Source organism: Cannabis sativa, chromosome 7 (assembly GCF_029168945.1).
Source record: "Cannabis sativa cultivar Pink pepper isolate KNU-18-1 chromosome 7, ASM2916894v1, whole genome shotgun sequence".
Classification (NCBI taxonomy): Eukaryota; Viridiplantae; Streptophyta; class Magnoliopsida; order Rosales; family Cannabaceae; genus Cannabis; species Cannabis sativa.
Window position 1 is genome coordinate 42,977,393 of NC_083607.1, and position 23,465 is coordinate 43,000,857.

Consider the following 23,465-nt stretch of genomic DNA (forward strand, 5'->3'; position numbering starts at 1 on the left):
GATCAATACATATAGGATGTAAGTGGGTATTTAGAATTACATACAATGCCGATGGAACCATTCAAACCGATAAAGCAAGATTGGGGGCCAAAGGATATAGGCAAAAGGAAGAAATGGATTACTTTAACACTTATGCTCTAACAGCAAGAATAACTTCAATTAGATTGTTGTTTTCTTTCTCATCCATACACAACCTACATGTTCACAAAATGGATGTCAAATGACATTCCTCAATGGAAATCTCAAATAAGAGGTATTGACATCGCTTTTAACCAACGATGCCGAGTCAATTTGTAACACCCTACTACTTTAGGCATGTTAACGTGATTTTAACTTAATTGTACATCTCGTTGATAATCAACGAGTTTATTGAAAATTGTGAATAATTAAAACTTTATTTAACTATTTATAAATATCATAACAATATACTTCTATATATAAGTCAGGATCCCTTTTACAAAATATTTACAAAAATTTTGTAGTGCATAATACAAAAGTTGTCCCCTAGCGACTATACAAAATACGCTCAGCTGTCCCGAAGATCGTACGCTCCAAGCCTAACTGCCCTGACATGTAAAATCTTCATCTGCACGCTCTCACAGCTGCTCAACCTAAGCCTTGCCCTTACTTACACATGCAAACAATATCTGTGAGTCGACAGACTCAGTAAGAAAAGCATAATCAATAACATAACAATAACCTAGATTATAATCAGACGCCCATATTCCCAACCATAACCCTATCGCCGTGTTTGACACGGTACTGACTGTAGAACGTTCGTACGACAGTTTTATTGACCGTAATATCATCATATACTCGGTACGCTAGTCATACCGATGTGATACCATCAATCAGTACTTAGCCAAACATATACTTTTGATATTCAAAGCATCTCTATGTACACTAATATCACTATTATAATATGTTAACTTACAGGCATTCATAAACATGTAGGATAAACATGTAATCATATATGCATATCATTATACTAATCTTACCTCGTTTCTGAATTCAAGTGTGCCGGCCAACCTGAGTAGAAAAGCTGCTCAATGAATTACAAGCCCCTAAATCACATTATTCGCAACTGATAAGTGACACGCTAAATCACTTTTCGGGGACTTAAAATTGAAACTAAAAGTTTCCCTATCGATGGATGACATGGTAATACTCTAATTATTGCAAAAATGAGAAAAACGAGGGTTCCCAAAAATGCCCCAACCTGTAGACCGGTTTTCCCAATCGAAATTCCAGTTTTGTAGGGTTTCCTGGGGACCAACCAGTCCTTCGGTTCCTACAGGTCCCCCTGAAATAGAATTCTGGTTCATTGCAGGAAAAACAAAAACCCACCTACTCACTTCAATTCAACCTCAAACTTCATACAAACTTCCAAATCACATAATAACATCATAATAAAGATAATTCATGCAACAAAAACAAGAAACAACCCCTAAAACTCAAAACACCATTGTAGAACAAAGCTTGAGTTCTAAAAATCAAACCTTGTCTAACAATTAAGCGAAGCCACAAACTAACTTCAAATCAGCTCAGACAACCATAATATATCATCAAAACACAAAATCTAACAACTCTAAAATCACAGAACCCTATTTAACAAAATCATGCAAGAGAAGTTAGCTTAAAACTAAATAAACCACAAAAGGAGGAACTAGGAAGCTTACCAAGGATTGAAACCTCAACAATGGTGTTAGTTAAGCTCTGAATTGCTGAAGCAAAACCCTAGCTTCTTGCTGGCTTCTAGGGTGCCCGAGAGAAAGAGAGAGAAGGGAGAGGAAATATTGATTTTTTTGATATTTTTCATAATTTGAATGAAATAGAATAAACTAAGCTTTATCTAACTAAATTATTAAAGAAATAATCTAATTATAACTGACCAAAAATTCCACTAGAAGTCAAAAGTAACATAGAGCAAAAAGACCGTTTTGCCCTTACACACACCAACAAGCACACTTGTCACTTAGGGGTATTATGGTTAATTTACTACCTCAAATAATTCCTAACATTCCCAATGTCTAACTAAGTGGCCTCTCTACTACAAGAATATTAAAATGTGATTTTATTGGCCAAACGCTGCCTTCCAATATTGTGGGGCACAAACATGCAAAAATGTAAAAGTTCATACATGGCATAAATAATACATCTTGAATTTAAATAAATCTCCATAAAATTTTAAATCATGATTAATAGTCTAGTTTCCTAATTAGACCCTAATCATCTACTAATTCCAAATTAAAGTTAAGCGGTCTGTACAATTATCCCCCTTTTAAAAGGATTTCGTCCTCGAAATCTAACCTGAATAACTCTGGATATTGAGCCCTCATGTCAGACTCTAACTCCCAGGTGGCTTCCTCCACCTTACTGTTTCTCCAAAGCACCTTGACCAAAGTTATGGTCTTGTTTCGAAGGACTTTATCATTTTTGTCTAAGATCTGAACTGGTTGGTCTTCGTATGATAGGTCTAGTTGATGCTCAAGATTCTCATAACTCAACACATGAGTGGGATCAGAAACGTATTTACGTAACTTAGAGACACAAATGTTATGCACTGCTGAAAGTACTGGAGGTAAGGCTAGACGATATGCCACCAGTCTAACCTTTTCAAGAATCTTGAAAGGCCTATAAACCTAGGGCATAACTTGCCCTTTTTCCTGAAATGTCTAATCCCATTCATCGGAGACACTTGTAGGAACACATGATCTCCTACTTGAAATTCTACATTTTTGTGCTTCGGATCTACATAACTCTTTTGCCTACTCTGAGAGGCAAGAATTCTGGCCTTAATCTTTTCTATGGCTTCATTACTCCGCGACACTGATTCCAGACATAGGTATTTTTTTTTCTCCCGCTTCATCCAAATGAATAGGAGATCTGCACTTCCTGCCATACGACATCTCGTAAGGAGCCATCCCTATAGTACTCTGATGACTGTTATTATATGAAAACTCTATCAGTGGAAGGTACTTGCTCCAGGAGCCTTTGAAATCCATTACACAGGCTCATAACATGTCTTCCAGTATCTGAATTGTCCTTTCCGACTATCCATCAGTTTGAGGATGGAAAGTTGTACTGAATTTCAGTTTGGTACCCATAGCCCATTGAAGACTCTGCCAAAATTTTGAGGTAAACTTCGGATCTCTATCCGATATAATGGACTTTGGAGCGCCATGTAACCTCACTATCTCTTTCATGTATAAATATGCATACTAGTCCACTGTAAAGGTTGTTTTTACTGGTAGAAAATGTGCAGACTTCGTAAATCGATCTACCACAACCCAAATTGAATCGTATATTCTCGTGGTTCTAGGTAATCCAACCACAAAATCCATAGTGACATCCTCCCATTTCGACTCAAAAAGTGTTAGTGGTTGCAATAATCCTACCATTCTCTGATGCTCAGCCTTAATCTGTTGACAAGTTAAGCACCAGGATACAAATTCCACCACATCTTTCTTCATCCCACACCAGAAGTAATAGGGTCTGAGATCTTGGTACATCTTGGTAGTGCTAGGATTATGTGAATATGGGGTGGTATGAGCTTCCTCGAGAATCTCATATCTAAGTTCCGCATTACTTGGAACACAAACCCTGGCTTATACAACAGCATCTCGCTATTTGACAGCGTAAAATCTTTAGCTTGCTTGACCAGCTGAAACCTTTTCTCAGATCTTCACTATTTCCGAATCAGTAAATTGAGCAGTTTTAATTCGTTCCAACAGATCAAATTACAATGTCAAATTATGAAATTTTCCTACAACAAATTCAATGCCTGATCTGACCATATCATTTGCTAACTGAGGTGAAATCTTAATCATACTAGTTACCTACTCGGGACCCTTCATGATTAGGGCATCAGCCACTACATTGGCCTTCCCAGGATAATAAAAGATTTTACAGTCATAATCCTTAACTAACTCTAACCAACGCCTCTGTCTCATATTTAAATGTTTCTGGGTAAAGAAGTATTTGAGGCTGTTATGGTCGGTATAAATCTCACATTTTTCTCCGTAGAGATAATGCCGCCAAATATTCAAAGCAAACACTACCGCGGCAAGTTCTAAATCGTGAGTTGGGTATCGCTATTCATATTCCTTTAACTGATGGGATGCATAAGTGATGACCCAATCAGCCTGCATCAGTACACACCCCAGACCCTATCTGGATGCATCGCAGTAAACTATAATTTTTTCTTTATGAGATGGTAGGGCTAATACGAGAGTTGTAATCAATCTCTATTTCAACTCCTGAAAGCTTGCATCACACTTTTCTGACCATAACAATTGTTGATTCTTTTTGGTGAGTTCGGTTAAGGGTGCTGAGATCTTAGAAAATCCCTCTACAAACTGACAGTAATAACTTGCCAAACCCAGGAAACTTCTAACTTCTGTAACTGCCTTCGATCTCGGCCAATCGCTTACATATTCAATCTTCCCTGGATCAACCTTGATCCCATCTTTACTGACGATATGTCTAAGAAAAGACAACTTAGATAGCCAAAACTCACATTTCTTGAATTTTGCATACAACTTATGTTCTCGTAGTCGCAGCAGAACCATCCAAAGATGTTGCTCGTGCTCCTCTTCCGATTGAGAGTACACAAGGATGTCATCGATAAAAACAATAATACAAATATCGAGAAAATTCTTGAATACCCTATTCATCAGATCCATAAAAGTTGCAGGAGCGTTGGTTAGTCCAAAGGACATAACGAAGAATTCATAATGCCCATACCTCGTGCAGAAAGTAGTCTTTGGAATGTCCTCCTCTCGGATTTTCAACTGATGATAACCTGATCAGAGTTCAATCTTAAAGAGGATCGTCTTCTCCTGAAGTTGATCAAAAAGATAATCAATTCTAGGTAAAGGATACTTTTTCTTGATGGTCAGTTTATTTAATTCCCAATAGTCAATACATATGCATAAGGATCCGTCTTTCTTCCTAACAAACAATACGGGAGCTCCCCAGGGTGAAACACTAGGTCCAGAAAACCCTAGGTCAAGCATCCCTTAAAGTTGGATCTTCAATTCTTTGAGTTCTGCCAGAGCCATTCTGTAAGGTGCCTTAGAAACTGGTTCTGCTCCTAGTGCCAAATCAATAACAAAATCTATTTCTCTCTGCGGTGGTAAACCTAGAAGTTCATTAGGGAAAACATCTAAAAATTCCTGAACTACCTTGATATCATCTAGTCAAACTATTTCAAGTTGTGTGGTATCCAATACCACTGGAAGAAATCCTAAGCGCCCTTCTTGTAACAAATCTCTAGATGTTAATACTAAAATCACTGGAATCTGGGATCCCTAAACCGATCCCACAAATACAAATGGTTCCTTGCCCTCGAGTTGGTAGATCACCATCTTTCGTTTACAGTCAATACTAGCTGAGTACTTGGATAAGAAATCCATTCCAAGTATAATATCAAAATCTGCTAATCCCAATTCTATCAAGTTAGCACTCAACTCCCTATCATTAATTCAGATCGGCATAGACCTAACCCTCTTTTTGGAGATAACTAATTCTTCGCCAGGCAGTAGGGTTCCAAACCTATATAATAACTATCACGCGGTCTACCCAATTTATCAAAAATTCTAGCTGCCAAATAAGAGTGAGTGGCCCCAAAGTCAAACAATACATAGAAGTAAATTTTGTTGACCGAGAGCTGACCTATTAGAACTGAGGGGCTAGCTTCTACATCAGCCTGAGTTTAAGCAAACACCCATGCTAGAGCGAGTTTTATCGTTGACTTCTATTCCTCTTTCTTAAGTTGCGGGCAATCTCTTGTAGAGTGTCCTGACAACTCACACTGGAAACATCCTTGTCCTCTACATTCACCCCTATGATGCTCCTTACAACTGGGACACTCCGGGTAAGTGTATCAGGTTTCAGAATTACCCTGACGGTTTCCTCAACACTGGTTCCCTCTGAACCTCTTATTCTGACTTGAGCCAATGAGTTCAAATGGTGCCTTTTGTTTCTGATCAGTGGTCGAGCCGCTACCACCCCTACCATAACTAGAGGTAGGAGGAGTAGGGGCCCCACCGGAACTTGAGTCCCTCGAGGCTCCTGGGTGCACTCAACTGCGCCCTCAGCTCATAGTGCCTTTCCGACCATGTCAGCATAGGTGGTGTTGTCATCAAGAGTAATCATAAGATCATGTTTTATTTTCGGGTTTAATCTATCCTGGTACTTTTCTTTCTTGCTAAAATTGGTTGGCACAATTCTCGAGGCCAACCTAGCCAATCAATCGAACTGTTTTGTATATTCAGTAACACTCATATTCCCCTTCAGGGTTAGCTGGGTAAATTCTTTTCTTTTCGCACTTCTGACCGCCTCGTTGTAGTAATTTACGTTAAACAACTCCTGAGACTCTTACGAGGTAACACTAGTAACATCACGAGTCAGGGACACCATGTTCTACCTAACCAGGGCATCCTCCTAAAATTGGAATGTGGCAAAGGCCACTCTGTCATTGCCAGTGACACCCATAAAATTCAAAATTCTTGTAATAACCGTCAACCACTACTCGGCTTTCATTACATCGAGTCCTCCCAGAAAAAATGGAGATGCATTCTTCCGGAACCTTTCATACAGTGGTTCCATCCAGTTCACCGCAGAAATCGGCCTTGCCTGCACAGTAGGGGCAGGAGCCACCTATATTTCGGGAGCAGGCATTGCTGGAGCACCCTGTTGCCTCAAGTGTCTGATTTCTTCTTCTTGTTCATTGATTCTGGCTTGCATTGTTGCATACATGTTTTCCCATTCCCGGGTAGCCTGCGGCAGGTTAACATCTCCCCAACCACGTGCCCTACATCTAGGGCCCCTCCTTCGACCACAAACATTTGGGGGAATCTGAGCTCCCTGACCGCCACTAAATCTGACCGAGTTATCGTGGGTCCTAGTGTTTTGCCTGGCGTCCATTCTATTAGAACAGCCTGTGAAACCAAGAGCTAGTCTGGTCAAATTACGATCAAGAATAACTTACTAATTACCGCTTATTTGGAAATTTAAAACATGAACCAACTTAGCTATTAGGCTACTATCATGCTTCCTATCATGCTTTTCTTATAACTTACTAATCAAATAAACTATTAAAGCAATAAATGCTTATTGAACCGTGAGTCGAGCTGTTCACTGATGATGATTGTACATGTTGTGATGATCTTTGGAAGATAACTTGGTGGCTCTGATACCAAATTGTAACATCCTACTAGTTTAGGCGTGTTAACGTGATTTTAACTAAATTGTGTAGCTCGTTGCTAATCAACGAGTTTATTAAAAATTATGAATAATTAAAACTTTGTTTAACTATTTATAAATATCAAAACAACATACTTATACATATATAAACCGAGATCCCGTTTACAAAATATTTACAAAAGTTTCGTAGTGCATAATACAAAAGTTGTTGCCTAGTGACTATACGAAATACGCTCAGCTGTCTCAAAGACTATACGCTCCAGGCCTAACTTTCCCGACATGTACAATCTTTATTTGCTCGCTCTCACGGCTGCTCAAACTTAGCCTTGCCCTTACCTACACATACAAACAATATTTGTGAGTCGACAGAATCTGTAAGAAAAGCATAATTAATAACATAACAATAACCCGTATTATAATTAGGCACCCATACACTCAACCATAACCGTATCCCCATGTCTGACATGGTCCTGCATCTAGAACATTCTTATGATAGTACTATTAAGCCTAATATCAGCCTATACTCGGTACGCTAGTCATACTCTAGTCGTACCGATGTGATAGCATCAATCAGTACTTAGCCAAACATATACTATCGATATTCAATGCATCTCTATGTTCACTAATATCGCTATTATTTATGCTATCTTACAGGAATTCATAAACATGCACGATAAACATGTAATCACATATTCATATCATTATACTAATCTTACCTTGTTTCCAAATTCAAGTGTGCCGGCCAACTTGAGTGGAACAGCTGCTCGACGATAAAGTGACACGCTAAATCACTTTTTGGGGACTTAAAATTGAAATTAAAAGTTTCTTTGTCGATGGATAATATGGTAATACTCTAATTATTACAAACACGAGAAAAACTAGGGTTCCTAAAAAGGCCCTAACCGGTAGACCAATTCCCCAACTGGAATTCCAGTTCTATAGGGTATTTTGGGGACCAACCGGTCGATCGGTTCCTACAGGTCCCCTTGAACTAAAATTCTTATTTAGTGCAGGAAAAAAAAACCCACCTACTCACTTCAATTCAACTCCAAACTTAAGACAAACTTCCAGATCACCTAATAACATCATAATAGAGAGAATTCATGCAACAAAAACTAGAAACACCCCTTGAAACTCAAAACACCATTAAAGACCAAAGTTTGAGTTCTAAAACTCAAACCTTGTCTCAAAACCAAGCCAAGCCACAAACTAACTTTAAATCAGCTCAAACAACAATAATATATCATCAAAACAAAAAATCCAACAACTATAAAATCACAGAACCTTATTTCACAAAATTATGCAAGAGAAGTTAACTTAAAACTAAAGAAACCATAAAAGGAGGAGCTAGGAAGTTTACCTAGGATTGAAACCTCAATTATTATGTTAATTAAGCTCTTAATTGCTGAAGAAAACCCTAGCTTCTTGCTGGCTTCTAGGGTGTTCGAGAGAAAGAGAGAGAAGGGAGAGGAAATATTGATTTTTTTGGTATTTTTCTTAATTTGAATGAAATGGGATCAACTAAGCTTTTTCTAACTAAATTATTAAAGAAATAATCAGATTATAACTCACCTAAAATTCCACTAAAAGACAAAAGTAACATTGGGCAAAAAGACCATTTTGCCTTTGCACATACCAACCAGCACACTTGTCACTTAGGGGTATTTTGGTCAATTTACTACCTCAAATAATTCCTGACATTCTCAATGTCTAACTAAGTTGTCCCGCTACTACAAAAATATTAAAATGTAATTCTATTGGCCAAACGACACGTTCCAATGTTACTGAGCTCAAAACATGTAAAAATATAAAATTTCATACATGGCATAAATAATACATCCTGAATTTAAATAAATCTCCATAGAATTATAAATCAAGATTAATAATCTAGTTTCATAATTCGACCCTAATTATCTGCTAATTCCAAATTAAAATTAAGTGGTGTTTACACAATTAAAGCTATAAAATAATAAATAATAAGTAATTATATTTAAGCAAATAAGAACAAAAGATTTATAGAGGTTCGTACCCATGATTATGGTAATAGCCTACTCCCTTTTATCTTGTATTACTTCAGATAATTATCAAGATCACCAGGAGCTGGCCAGGTGAATTTCTCAACAATTCTTAGTAAAAAGCCTACAATAATTTGATAGTATAAGAGCTCTCAAGAATATATGATTTCAAATCCCTATACAATGGAATGGGTCCACTATGTATAGGAAAAAAATACAATCATTTAGTTTTACAAAACATATAAAATTAAAAAGGTACACTAGGAAGGTTGCCTATTATTTCATGTTGGTGGAAGTCAATCCCACCAAATCATAGATTTGATCGAGATGTAAATGTTAGAACATTTGTGGAAAGTATCTCTAGAGATTATTTTACAGTGAATTACCCTACACGAGAGAGTCAACATTTTTGGATAATGTGGATTTGTACGGGAAATCACGTAGAAGTTTTGCCTAGATGATCCCTGCTGAAGATGTAACTTGGACAAGTAGAGAGTTCTTTGGCTGGGCTGTTGAGGGAAAACTACCTGTCTAGACTTCTGAATATTCTCCATGTGTCACCATGCTAGAGATCACATCACCCTATGTGGCATTCAGGATAGTATTTTCCCCCTAAGTTCGTGTGGGAACCATTTGCTCGCACGTGAGCTTATTCTGTCGTTAAGTTGGTAGGATGGGTGACACATGTTAATTCTTCCTGCTTTTTCTTTCTCTAACTTGACTTGATGGAGGGAGTATGAAGATAAGGCTGTCTCTTTGTTATTTGGCCATTTCATGCCCTATCTTGAGAATTGGACCTCGAGACACACAATGACGGTTGAGCGGTACTGCATGCTTGATGGTTGTACTCTTAAATGAGTATTAATTGTCTATTTTTTTTTTTGGGGGGGGGGGGCGGGGGGAATCCAAAATTCAAATTTATTATTACTGAATTACCCATCAAAGCATTTATGAAAAGGGATTCAATCCTCCTAGACACTCTTTTAACAATTTTAATTCTCAAAAAACCAGAGCAAATTTTCCTTTTCACTCAAATCCTTCGAAGAATTTATTCTGAAAACCAGATTTGCTGAAGTTGTCCAAGTTCATTTAACAATATGCAAGTAGTGAGTAATTCTCGTTCAAGCAGTGAGTAATTCTTGTTCACTTTCCCATTTCTTTTAAATTCATTCACTTTATTTTTGAATTTCTTTTGTGAAAATCTAGGTTTGCAAAATTGTTCCTTGACGATAGAGGTTAAGGAAATTAGTGTTTGTAATTTTTTGTTTTAAATATATCTGTATGGATTACGATTCCCAATTCTCCATTGTTTTCCAATCATTGTTCTTCTTAAAACTGCTTGAAAATACTTGTTCAGAATTTATGGGTATTTTCCAGGTTTATTATCTTTCATTAAGCCTTTGGTGTTGGGAATTTTGTTCTTGGAATGAAATTTCATCCTTTTTTGCTTTTAAATCAATCTGGTCAAAATATCAGACATGTTTTACTCTTGCAAAAAATCATACCTCTTTGTCTGGTTCTTACCTCTCTTTCCTTGTTTTGTAGATGAACCCAAGCACTTTCTGGGGAGGTAAGCACCAGATAGATAACGACTTGCTTCATCCTCTCCGAGTGAGAGTTCATCGACCTTGAGGTTTGACAAGTTGGAAGTTACAATTGACTCATTGAAGTCTTCGAAGCCCGAGGGGCAACATCACCACTACCCCAGCCAAATCAGTGGAGAAGGGTACGGTGGGTTCATTTGGGAATCAAATAGAGCCTGGAGGCATTACTTGCCCGCTTCGTGGACGTATAAGGTCCGAGTTGACATTCCAGATACACTTTACGAGGGCCTCCCAAAGCCCTCCAAGATAAATTTTGTACTAGCGGTGATAGTAGTTAGCATCACAAAGTATACCATCAAACGAGATCCTCCGTCTAGGCGTAAGGTGATGGAGAAAACTAGAAAAACTTACAAAAGGGCCTCAGTTGAGGACCCACATTTTTCTCGACTCTTTGCGATGGCTAGTGAAGAGTAGGTTGAACATTCTACAGAGGATGTTGAGATGCTCGTCGGGGACAAAGAAGTTCGAGAGGTTGAGGACTAGGGCGAGGTCCATGCAGCTTCTTCTTTGGATGGTGAAGGATAAGAGGTAGTGGTAGAGGAGGAGAAAGAGGTTGCCCAAGCTCTCACGTTCGAAGGGTATAACAATGCCTATTTGCCCGTCTCAAAGTTTAGCAAGGTCTTGGTTTTGGATCAAGACTATGTCGAGGTGGAGTATGAGGAGGCACGTCCCATGGGGACTAAGGAGAAAAAAGTTCCTCGATGTCTTTCACCATCGTCCACACTCACTAACAAGAGGCTATTGAATCTTCAGACTAAGGGCCTTCGTGGAGGAGTTGATGCTTTCTTACCTACTCCTAGGTAGCTTGCCACTAACCCTAGGCAGGGGCTCTGTGCATGGTCTTGTCTCCATGCTGAGAAAGATACAATATTGCCTCTTCATCAATACTTTAAGAAGATTTCTAACTACTCTACAACATTTCTCGATCCAGTTTACTCTGAAGGGCATTAAGTACTTGTCTGCACTATTCATGCTATATGCCAAACAACGTTGGGGCCAGCTATCTGGTCCTATTTTCTAACTAATTTTCAATTAATATTCTAATAGGTCGAGAGGTCCTCTTAATGTGCATGCTGATAGGCTCTCTTCATGTGCATTCGGAGAGGCTCTCTCCAAGTGCATGCTGAGAGGCTCTCTTTAAGTGCATGCCGAGAGGCTCTCTCAAGTGCATGCCGAGAGGCTCTCTCTAAGAGCATGCGAGAGGCCGGCTCTCTCCATGAGCACGCTAAGAACCTCTCTCCATGTGCATGTGGAGAGGCTCTCTCGAAGCACATGGTGGGAGGCTCTCTTCGAGTGCATGTCGACAGATTCTCTCAATGTGCATGCCAAGAGGTTCTCTCCAAAAGGATCCCGAGAGGCTCTCTCTGAGTGCATATAAGAGGCTCTCTCCATGTGCGTCCCTAGAAGCTCTCACCAAGTGCATGTCGAGAAGCTCTTTCCATGTACATGCCGAGAGGCTCTCTCCAAGAGCACACCGAGAAGCTCTCTCTGTGAACATTATGGCTAGAGCTTATTTCTGAAGTCCTAAATTAACATGTTTATAATTATTATAATATAAGTTAAATTATTTAAATTTATGAGATAAAATAATAATCAATATTCTAAAATGTGGGCGTTTTATTTAAAATATAATATGCTTTGTGGAACTTTAAAATTAAATTTAAGCTAATATAATAATAATTATACTCATAGCCACAAAGAATAGGTTTTCTTCATATTTTATTTATTTATTTATTATATTTTTTAATTTGACTATTTGAGCAAAATTATTAAACGGACATGGTTGGCTTGACTACATATTTTTTTCTCAAAGGTTTTGACAACGCATAACGCTTCACATACACATCATTAATTACTCAATTTCAATATTGATTAGTCGTCTATTCAATAGTGAACATATCATATAATACTAGCTTGTTTGTAAATTAAGGAACTACAGCTGTATGAACTCCTATGATGTTGCAGTTGACTTTATTTATCCACAGCTTCGCATGCAGCTTCTTCTTCAATTGGTAAAGGAGATAGACCACACGAAATATGGATATCGTTGATTATGTCATTGACTAATCAATGATCAAAATTAATTTTTTTAAAACAAGTCAACTATATCATGATCTTAATAAAATAAATGAAAAACTTGTGATGTAATATAATTAGATGATATTCATCTAAGTATAGGCAAATGTATGTGATCATAAGGAGGGTATGCCACATAATTATGGACCAAATGTACACACTCGTTACCATATTTACGTACTTAGGAATTATGGTAATAACAGTAGCAAGATCAGATGTGGGAGAACGAATAGCCAGGCCCGGTTGTCGGACGCATTGTGGAAACGTCAGCATCCCATTTCCTTTCGGGATCGGACGAAATTGTTACGCAAACAATTGGTTCGAAGTGGAATGTACTGCGGCCAACCCTGCCCTCATCCTTAAACGCACCAAACTAGAAGTGCTTAATATTTCAGTCAACCAGGGGACCATTCAGACTAAAAGTCCCATAAGTTTTTTCAATTGCCAACACAAAGAAAGTCGTAATAATAAACCAGTACTGAATAATTTATATGGATCACCCTTTGGATTCAGCGGTGACAACATATTCATTGCAGTGAGTTGTGGCGTGGAAGCTATTATTGATGCAGATTCAGATAACTCAATCATTCAAGTTGGGTGCAAGTCCACCTGTAGTAATAGTAATATATTAATTGAAAGTTGTGATGGCTTAGATTGTTGTAAGGCTACTGTTCCCATTTATCTTGGACCTTCATTTCGCATAGTTTTCAGGCCCAATGATTCTTCCAATCATGATGACTGCAAGTACGCTTTCTTGGTCGATGAAAATTGGTTGGCAGAAAATCAATCAAAAGATTTGGGCAAATTTAGAAATATGGATAGTGTTCCAGTGATTCTGGACTGGATAATGGATTATTCTTTGGATGATAAGATGTTATCTTCTTCTTCTGAGTCGGTTGTGTGCAATAATATAACTATGGTAGATCAATCTATCAAATATCAGTGTACATGCAATAGTGGATTTCGAGGAAACCCATATCTTCCCCGTGGATGTCAAGGTAAACCTCTTATAAATAATTATTCATTTGCATTCATATTCAAAATAATATATACCAGTCATCATATCTCTTTAGATTCTAACTCAACAATAGTATAATATCAACCCACTAAAATATAAGTAAATAGTAAACCACAATTAAAAATTTGATGGAAACAATATATGTGTATTATATTCTACAAAATTTATAAGTTAATCTATATATTCTATATAAAGTGTTGTTATGTAAAAAAAAATTTGGTTTAACCATACTTTTTTATTTTTACGTTATTGTACTTTATTAATTTTATAATATTATTATATATATTTAAAAATAAAAATTATATAAATATTTTATATAAATAAATTTTTATTTTAATTTAAAATACTTAAAATGTTATTGATATTTTTAATCTTATTTTTAAATTTTCTTTTAATAATTTTGTCTTAACAAATTTTTTCTTTCTTTTCCTATTTAATTAATTTGAAAATTATTTATTACAAAAAATAAGTAAATACTATTTTTTCAATTCAAAAAAGATTTTTTCGAACAACATTATACAACTCTTTATTCCTAGGCTCGACGATGTTTCAAGGTGGCTATTCGGGAACCATGGACCTATAATTCTAAGCTCCAATAAACTAGATTATTTATTGAGTCTCATCAACTAAATAATCATGTTTATTAATTTCATGATTACTCCACTATAAATATGGAACTGAATTCTTAGTAATTAGAAAATTATATTTAATAAATTTTACTACAGTGACCATTGATATAATCAATTCTTATGATTAGCCCTCCTTATATCGGTTCGTAATTAGTTTTGGTCAAGTTACTGTTTTACCCTTCTAATTACTTAGTTATGCTTTAGTACCATTAATTCACTAGTGGAAGTATAATTTATATTCCATCTAAATTTGCGCACAACTTGTTAATTCCAAAATTAACATATAAAGGGAACCAACATTCAATCTGTTAGGAAAGTAAGAATTCCATTATTATAGATTATGTTCCCGACCATCAATATTATTAGATTCCTAATAAAATAGAAGTTTAAAGAATCATCTTCTTTGAGAAACTTAAATGAGTGAATCGAAGAAACTAGTAACATGAACATGAGTTCATGATTACTCAAGATTTAGGCCGATCTACTATTTATTATATGAATTAGGTCTTTATCGTAAACGTTAAGTTTGATGAAAAAAATTTTATTCATATCGATCCCTATCATATATAATCTCTATTATATACAATAACTTCACTTAGATGTCATGCTACATCAGTAATCTGAATCAAGATTACTTGCACCGAATAACAGGCATCAGTGAACTTTACTAGCAACTATTCATTAAAGATTCTCAAACTTTAATATTTTGTTGACCGCTTTATTCATGGCTAAGTAATTTTAATTCTCCGTACAACTACAAGTCACAACCTCATATATGATTAAAGAATTTTCTGATATTTATATAAAAATTATTGAATATTAAATATTAATAACTTAACATCCAAGCATGTATCAAAATGTTCAACTCTTATTAATAATCCAAAATATTTTTACATGCTTTTCAAGGCATAAACTCTAACACTAACTAGCCCAATACACTTTACCTCGTATCGCTATATTAAGGGAGACGCATATTGATTATCCCTCTTATCAACCACAAAACATGTAGACAAGGGTAGAATAATAAAACCTAGTGAACACCCCCTATAGCTAAGTCCCCAACACTCAGCTACATATCAAGCATAAGCTTCACTTGCCTTGAGCAGTGAGTCCTGCATAATGGGTCCAATAAAAATCAATATGTGGCAAGGTACAAGCTTGTTCATCCACCTCTTATGTTATGACTTACCAAAACCTATCCTTAGTCTCTTCCATTATTTTAACATTATAACCAGCCTAAAAAGTGAAACCTTAGTCTATACGAGCTACTCCCCATGGCAGAGAAACATTACCCTTAAATAACATACATAACTTGTGTCTACCTATTTATCCTAATAACTTTCCTCATTCCTCCACCAGTAAGCATAGGGGCTACTCCAAGCTAATAACCAACATTTATCTGTGAATACTAAGGATCCATCCCAATCTAAAAGATACAAAACCACTAATTAAGAGACCACAATTAGGATTAATATCTTCAACTTGTAGTGGGTTCCCATGAAGAGTTTCTCAAAAACACAAGAAAGAGATGAAACTTAATTAAAAGCATTCACCAAGCTCAACTTCTCAACTAACTGCATCTTTGAAATTTTTCCCTCCTAATTTTTGTGACACTTGTTTTAAGAAATGTCTCCATTCCTTGAAATTAACATCATTTACTTGGATAGAGATAATAACATTATAAAAAGAAGGAATTGTAGCAACATCCTTAGCCAATATCCCCTAAATTTCTATCTTAGCTATTACCCCTTGCATTCCTAACCAAACAATCGTAGATGTGATTCTAGTTCCAAAACCCTTACTGTACTTAGTTTATCAATTTAATACAATATTGGTGATGATCTTATACAGATAGACTAATTGGAATTATCAATGTGGGCCATTTAGCCTTGTATATCATTAAGAAATGTACAATTATTTTGTGGTGCAAGCTTCTTCTTGAAGCCTTCAAAACAATCTCTAATAGGATTATCAACCTGATTCGAGGACCTAATGATATGAACATCAATATTATTTGAATTATGAATTTTGGGAACAGTTTCTATATATCCTTGCACTCCTGAGCTTTGTGAGTAATTTTACTACAAAGAAAGTATAGAAAAAGAATCTACTCCAATTTAAAGGTATAATATTGCCCTAATTCTTGGATAAAAATCTACCCTTGCTACACAAAAATTTATCTCATGCTCACTGCGTTCAAAAAATTACGAAGGAGCTTTCTATACTACTTTAGCTCAAACTAACGACGAACTACAAATTATTCTTTTATGAGTTTATTAACGTGATATTTAACCTCCCACTCCCTTTCATCTTTAATGTGCAACCTCGTTGTACCAACTAGATTATCAATGGAGCCCATCATAATCAAACCTCATAACCAATAAAAAATTATAAAAGAAGAAGAAGAAATCTCAAAGAATAAGACATGAAAAGACCTCAATGACCAAACATTGGCTGAGAAATTCTCTTTTTTCAAAGCTTTGTTAGAGTTTCATCGAGAGTAAACAATTTATCAACTAATATCGTTGCTTTATTTTTTTAAAATGAATATTTTACTAACCAATCTAAAAGAGAAACACACTGATCAATTTAATCACCAGTGTTAAAAAAGAAAAATCATCGTGTAGATTAAGTTTTGCCATGTATTGGGCCACTTTATTACCCTCTTGGGGAACAAAGTGACAAAAATAAATAAGATAAAATTTCGTAAAATATTGGATATCCCCAACAATAATATCATCCACAAAACAATTATCAGTACTACAAAATGTGTAATTTGCGTAGGTCAATGCGTCTCCCTAAAATGGTTGACCGAAGCAAAAAAATAGGTAGATATTTTATGCTTCAGTGGATAACCGAAGCAAAAAAAATAATTAGCGTTAGCTACTACAATGACGCTAAAAGACGAACTGAAGCAAAAAGTAAAAAATTTGAAAATTGTCTTTTACATTTTGCTTCGGTGAAGAAGAGACGCGAATTTCTTTGGGTTCGGTTGTAAACAGAGGTTAAAAAGTTTACGATTGTTATCCACTGAAGCAAAATAATTTAAATTTTGTAATGGGCTTCGGGCCCAATTAAAAAACCCTAACTTAAAAGATAAACTGAACCTAAATATCACACACAACCGCACCTCTCTCTCTCTCTCTCTCTCTCTCTCTCTCTCTCTCTCTCTCTCTCTCTCTCTCTCTCTCTCTCTCTCTCTCTCTCTCTCTCTCTCTACACTAGCTAGTCGCACCATGGCATCTCTTTCTCTGCTCTCTTTCTCGACAAAGCCAAGCCATGCCTTAGTTATAGCCTAACACAAGAGGAGAGACTGCACTGCCAGTCGCACAGCCTAACGACGATATAGCAGAGAAAAAACTCGAAACTAAGTTACGTTATCGACGATTGTTGCAAGTAACTCTCTCTGTTTCTTTTTGTTTTTTTTCTTCTTGCCGACTGCTTCTCTCTCGCGTCGGTGTACGTCTCTCATTTTTTTACAAGGTTTTTTCTTTTCGGTGGTCCTATCATCCTCAAATCTATATCCACTCCCTTATATATATGTTTATACTAATTTGTATATGTAAAATTTATATATAATATGATATAATTTCTAAAATATATTTGTATTTATATTATTATAATAGATTTTGGATTTGAAATAGATATATTCAGTTGGTATTATTGTCGTTCGAGGTTGTAGTTTTTTGTAAAAAAAATTGATTTCTTGTATAAAAATGGTGGTGGTGGTGTGGTGGCTGTTCAATTTTTTTTATTATTATTTTTTTGCTTCAAATTATAATCGAAGCAAAAAACTAATTAGCGTCGATGCACTATTGATTGCTTCAGTTATGGACCAAAGTAAAAACTCTTTTTTTTTTCTTCGGTTCATAATTGAATCAAAAAAATATTTGGCATCGGTTACATACTGAAGCAAAAAATATGACTATGTGTGTCTCTGGTTATTACGTCGGTTACCCTAACCGACACAAATAGTTTATGTGTCACTTGTTAGGATTTATAAAACACTCAAGAAATATATAAATCACAGATCTAAACATATTCCTAAAAGTGCTTTAATATAGAAAACCCTAAATCACAAATCTATAGAACCTTTGCTAAATTAAAGAAGAAGATGATAAAAGATGAGCGGAAGCACTAACATGAATCCATTGTTGGAGATTGCAGAGAAGGTTTTGATCTTCGAAGAATACACTATTTTCTAAATGATTTTCTGTAATGGGGAAGGAGAGAATACTGAAATCCTAGTGTTTCTTGGGGACCACTGCCTGTTTATAGACTCATTATATAACGAGTTTTGGATATTTATAATTTGGCCCCTCAACAAATTATAAATTAACTTATGGTATCTACACATTATTTCCATGACAATTCAATATCCTTTTGATACCCATAATATAATTGGTCACTTAATTTTGTATCACACTTTATAATAGCATATACATTATACATATGTGCCCACATAGGATTTTTAATCCAACAATCTCTCACTTGGGCAACATATGTTACATGATAAATGTATAACCTTATGAGCTCAAAATTTGCTATATGTAAAGGTATTTACAACAATCTCGTCTATCAACTATACCCATATAGGATCAAAGCAATTTTCATCATATCAATCATGACTAAATCCATCAATGGTCACATATACAAATATAGCCGAATGACATAGATCAATCATGGATGTGTAGCATGGAAATTACATGGAATGTGAACTGTACATGCCTATTTCTAACTGGTCCTCCTTAAACTAAAGTGAAGTCAAACTTTAACATAACAAAATAGAGTGAATAAACTGAAAACTTTTTTTTTCTGATCAGAAAATAACCAAATACATAAATGTCTTAAACGAACATAAAGCAAAGAAAATACAAACTCCCACTAAATCAAGATATCTTCAAGTAATACTACACCCATATGAGCAGTGTGCTCATGAAAGACCTTGGGTGGTAATTCTTTTGTGAGCGGATCCCCTATCATGGAGTTTGTCCCAATATGCTCTATGGAAATCTGTCCACTCTGCACTCTTTCTTTCACAACTAGGAACTTTATGTCAATATACTTTGACTTGGATGAGCTCTTATTGTTATTGGATTATAGCACTGCTAATTTATTGTCACAAAATATCTTGAGTGGTCTTTTTACATTCTCCAAAATACGCAGTCTAGTGAAAAAGTTTCTCAACCATATTCTCTGATTTGATGCCTCATAACACACTACAAATTCTGCTGCCATAGTGGAAGAAGCTATAAGTGTTTGTTTGACACTTTTCCAGGATAGAACTCCTCCAGCTAACAGGAAAATGTAGCCTGATGTAGACCTTCTGCTATCTTTGCATCTAGCGAAATCAGAATCAGAATACCCTACGACCTCCAAATGATCTGATTTCCTGTATGTGAGCATGTAATCTTTTGTTCTCTGAAGATACCCCATAACCCTCTTGGCTGCTGTCCAATGGTCCATACCAGGGTTGCTTAAATATCTGCCTAACATCCCAACAATGTACGCAATATCTGGACGCGTACATACTTGAAGATACATTAGACTTCCTACAACTGATGCATAGGGAATCTTTTTCATTTCCTGAATTTCAAGGCTACTTTTAGGGCATTGACTAAGACTAAATTTGTCTCATTTAGCAACAGGGGTATCACTTGGTCTACAATCTTGCATGCCAAATCTTTCGAGTACTTTATCGATATAGCTCTTTTGTAATAATCCAAGAATACCCCGAGAATGATCTCGACGTATTTGAATTCTTAAAACAAAAGAGGCGTCACCAAGATCTTTCATCTCAAATTGCTTGGATAGAAATCTCTTGGTTTCCTGTAATAAGCTTATATCATTAGTGGCAAGCAATATGTCATTGACATATAGAACTAGAAATATGTATTTACTCCCACTAAACTTGTGATATACACAATCATCAATAATATTCATCTCAAAACCAAATGAGATAATTACTTGATGAAACTTGTGATACCATTGACGAGAAGCTTGGTTGAGTCCATAGATGGATTTCTTTAATTTGCAAACCATATTCTTTGGGTCACCAACCACAAAGTTTTCTGGTTGTTCCATATAAATTGTTTCATCAATGGCGCCATTGAGAAACGCTGTTTTAACATCCATCTGATGTAACTCAAGGTCAAAATGAGCAACAAGTGCCAATATATCCTAAAAGAGTCTTTCGATGAAACCATAGAGAAAGTCTCTGTATAATCAATGCCTTGTTTTTGAGTATAGCCTTTTGCTACAAGACATGCCTTAAATCTCACCACATTACCATATTCATCCTTCTTGGTTTTAAGTATCCACTTACAACCAATTGGTTTTACACTTTCTGGTAATGGGACAACTTCCCAAACCTTATTGGCTTGCATAGACTTATTCTCTTCATTCATGGCATCAATCCACTTTTGAGAGTTAGAACTTTTCATTGCCTGATGCAAGTTGATTGGATCATCTTCTATCATTCCAATTTCATCCTCATGTTCTTGAAGAAATACAAAATAATCATCTGAAATAACATTTCTTCTCTCTCTTGTGGACCTCCTTCATGGCTCTTGTTCTTGAGGGTGTTGAATTTGTTCTTCTGGAACAATAGCCTCATCTTGATTTGGGAGTTGTTCAACATTGTGGTTCCAGATTCATTTCTTGATCAATGACAGGTGTGGAAGCATGAACATTGTCTAGAATGATAGTAGGAACTAAGTTTGAATTCAATTCCTCCTCAAAAGCATTGTCTCTAACCTTATTTCTCCCCCCAAATTCAACATCCTCAAAAAATGTTGCAGTTCTCGTCTCAAAAATATTTCTGACTGTGGGATCATAAAATTTATAGCCCCTAGATCGCTCGAATAACTAATAAAGTAGCTGCTAACTGTTTTGGAGTCCGATTTATTTTCATGTGGCCTATAAGGCCTTGCCTCAGCTGGACATCCCCAAATGTGGAAATGCTTTAGACTAGGCTTTTGACCTGTCCAAAGCTATTAAGGTGTTTTTGCAACTGCTTTACTTGGTACTCTATTCAGAATGTAAGTTGCTGTCTTTAATGCTTCTCCCCAAAGGGACTCAGGTAAGGTAGAATGAGAGATCATGCTCCTTACCATATTCTTAAGAAACCTATTTTGTCTCTCAACAACACCATTCATGCTAGGTGATCCTGGCATGTTGTACTGCGGGACAATACCACATTCCTTTAAGAATTTTGCAAATGGTCCTGGACGTTGTTCACCTGAGCCATCATATCTACCGTAGTACTCACCACCACGATCAGATTTTACGTTCTTAATCTTTTTGTTGAGTTGATTCTCAACTTCAGCTTTGTAAGCTTTGAACACGTCTACAGACTGAGATTTTTAATAAATGAGATATAGGTACCCATAACGTGAGTAATCGTCTATGAATGGTATAAAATATTGTTGACCATTCCAAGATGCCGTAATAAATGGCCCACAAATATCTGTATGAATCAATTCTAAGACTTTTGAAGCTCTATTGGCACCTATCTCTTAGTTTTGGTCTGTTTTCCCTTGATACAATCTACAGAGACATTGAAATCTGTGAAGTCAAGAGACTCTAAAATGTCATCAGACACAAGATGCTCAATTCTACCTCTTGAGATATGACCTAAGCGTTTATGCCATAATGACGCTGAATTCTCTTTATTTAATTTATGTTTAGTACCTCGTGATTCCACTTGCAAGGTTTCATTATAGGATGCAATTGTTTCTAGCAAATAAAGATTGTCATAAGAATTTAAATAACCAGTTCCAATAACATTTGAATTTAAAGACAAAGTAAACTAATTTTTTCCAAATGAACAACAATATCCAAATTCGTCCAACAAAGAAACAGAAATTAAATTTCGTCTAAAAGACGGCACAACAAAAGTGTCTTTCAAATTCAAATAAAAACCAGTTCCTAATAACAATCTGAAATGCCCAATTGCTTCCACTTCCACCGATTGTCCATCGCCCACAAAGATGTATCTTTCACCATCACTTGGATTTCGGTAGCTCAGGCAACCCTGCATAGAAACACTTATGTAAATAGTAGCACCAGAATCTATCCACCAAGTGTTTCTAGGTACTGAAACTAAATTAACCTCAGAACAGACCAAAACAAGATTAATACCTTTCTTTACACGCCATGCATAATATTTGGCACAATCTTTCTTCACATGTCCAGGTTGATTACAAAAGAAATAACCTTTAGAATCCTACTGTCGTTTCTTTTGAACTGGACCCTTAGCAGCTTCATTCTCAAATTTCCTTTTCTTGCCCTTATCCTTAGGGGTAGTGGCCAAATGAGCACTTTCAGTTTTGTCCTTTTTTAGCCTTTCTTCCTCTTGCACACAATGAGAAATGAGCTTGTTGAGAGTCCATTTCTCCTTTTGACAGTTATAACTAATTTAAAATTGGTTAAACTGTGGAGGAAGTGTTAACAAAACCATGAGTACAAGTACATCATCCGAAAGCTCAATGTTAAGTGTCCTTAATCTTGAGACAATATGATGCATTTCCATAATGTACTCCCTTATATTTCCTTGACCCTTATACTTCATGTTCATTAAAGAACCAAAAGGTGTTGTCATTTCAACCTTATCGTTTTTAGCAAAACGTTCCTCAATTTGTTCAAGGAAATTTGTGGCCATAATAACCCCTTCGGATTCTATGTCCCAAAAGGCTTCTGGAATGTTGTGTTTCATAATCATTAGACTCATGTGATTTGAACGATCCCACCTATCAAATTCCCTTTTATCATCATGGGAACTTTCCTTAGTGAGAGGTGCAGGTTGTTCATTCCTTAGTGCATGGTCTAAATCAATACATCCCAGAACTATAAGTAAGTTCCTTTTCTAATCCTTTAAATTGGTCTCATTAAGCAAAGGAATAGAATTAATATT

General features: G+C 36.0%; 1 protein-coding gene across 1 annotated transcript in view; it reads left to right on the forward strand.

The window, feature by feature from the left end:
* The first annotated feature begins 12,995 nt into the window (after positions 1 to 12,995).
* The window catches only part of LOC115697922 (wall-associated receptor kinase-like 1), a 31,086-nt gene continuing 20,616 nt past the window's right edge, over positions 12,996 to 23,465 (forward strand). The window contains exon 1 of the mRNA XM_030625095.2: positions 12,996 to 13,902. Within this exon, the coding sequence (XP_030480955.2) occupies positions 13,011 to 13,902 (892 nt within the window). The 5' untranslated portion in view covers positions 12,996 to 13,010. The remainder of the gene's footprint in view (positions 13,903 to 23,465) is intronic.